Source organism: Mastomys coucha, chromosome X (assembly GCF_008632895.1).
Source record: "Mastomys coucha isolate ucsf_1 chromosome X, UCSF_Mcou_1, whole genome shotgun sequence".
NCBI lineage: Eukaryota > Metazoa > Chordata > Mammalia > Rodentia > Muridae > Mastomys > Mastomys coucha.
Window position 1 is genome coordinate 138,214,611 of NC_045030.1, and position 1,427 is coordinate 138,216,037.

A 1,427-nucleotide genomic window follows, 5' to 3' on the forward strand; every position below is an offset into this window, starting at 1 on the left:
TGTGTGTAGGCCAGAAGTCAAAAATGGTTTAGGCAAAATATCAGTGTTGTCAAGACTGAAGAACCCTAGGCAAACAGCAGATGTTTAAATTTTAAATTCTCTTCAAAATACATCCTGGTAGTTGAAGAATCAGCCCAACAAGATTAAATGTTCATAACTAAAGAATTAGCCCAATAAGATGGGATGATCTTAGCTCTGAATATCTATGCCTGGCTCTATCTTATGAAGTAACTGCCCAAGAAGGAAAGGTAAGAAATCCTCAAGTTAAAAAATTTCTAAAGGTATTGAGGTAAAAATAATAATTTCCTTAAAGCTTGGAAACTGTATATTTAGGTGAAAAAAATCTATTAAATACACTGGGTCTAATGCCCTATTAAGATGGGGAATAAATAATTAAGTATCTCCCTAAAGATGGGACACTAGAATCAGATCAGTTCTTAAAAATCTCTTGAGAAACAGTGATATTTACTGTTCCTTGCCCTTGAATTGAATGTGCTGCCTCGGAACCTCTGTGGTAAACCTATTCTGGGCCTGTGTCCTCGGAAAATAATTGCAGTGAGTTGACATCACACCTAGTGGTTTTCTCCACATCCATACATGGGTGTCTGCTAAGAGAAAGATTGGGTAGCAGGATAGGGGAAGAGAATAGGCTCTTACTGCAAATGAGCTTTATGTAAAATTTCTGGATGAGCACTGAGATAAGTCTGTTCCATTTTGTGTGCTTCTGCATCACTTTTAACACCCTTCCGAGTCACTCTATTCTAGTGTTGAATTTGCTGTGACAGAATCTCTCATAAAAGTTATTAAATCATCACTCAGCAGTGGGCCTGACATTTAAATCAAGACATGTTGCTTTTATTCCAAGTTGCAAATCAAATTGGATTGGAGTTTGACTGTTTCCTTTGATTCAGCATTAAGTCATTGCCGTATACTTCGAACAGTTGTTTCTTCTTTCTTTTTTTTTTTTAAAGTCAGTGGATGCCACTTAAACTGGGCATCTTCTGTAAAGCCCCAGTCCTATGCTCTTTAGGAATATGATGCCTGGCAGTTGTCTAGGAGATCTAATGAGCCAGTGGTACAAGTTAGATACAAACTAATGCCTGTCCTGTGTACTAGCATTGAGTACTGTAGATTGGTAGTGGCTACTGTGGCTTACCAGCGTGGCTCCTGTGGATTAGCAGCTGTGTGGGCATCAGACTTTGGAATCAGAACAGGACAGAGTCCGAGAGTAAGTCTGCTCTTTCAAGTAGCCATATTCTGAGCATCATCTTAGAAGTGAACAATCCCCAAAAGTGCTCAAGATCTATCTCAAAGAAGGATATCCTTAGAGGAAGAAACAGTAATGATGGACACAGACATGCAAATCAAACAAGTCTGTCTTTTGAGCTTTCTGTGTCCTCTTTTATAGAAAATAATATGATGCTATT

At 38.3% G+C, this 1,427-nt stretch overlaps 1 protein-coding gene across 1 annotated transcript in view; it reads left to right on the forward strand.

Moving 5' to 3' along the window:
• Positions 1–1,427, forward strand: part of LOC116096692 — a 39,867-nt gene that overhangs the window by 36,857 nt on the left and 1,583 nt on the right. The window contains 1 exon segment of the mRNA XM_031378792.1: positions 1,031–1,228. Coding sequence (XP_031234652.1) covers positions 1,031–1,228 — 198 coding nt within the window.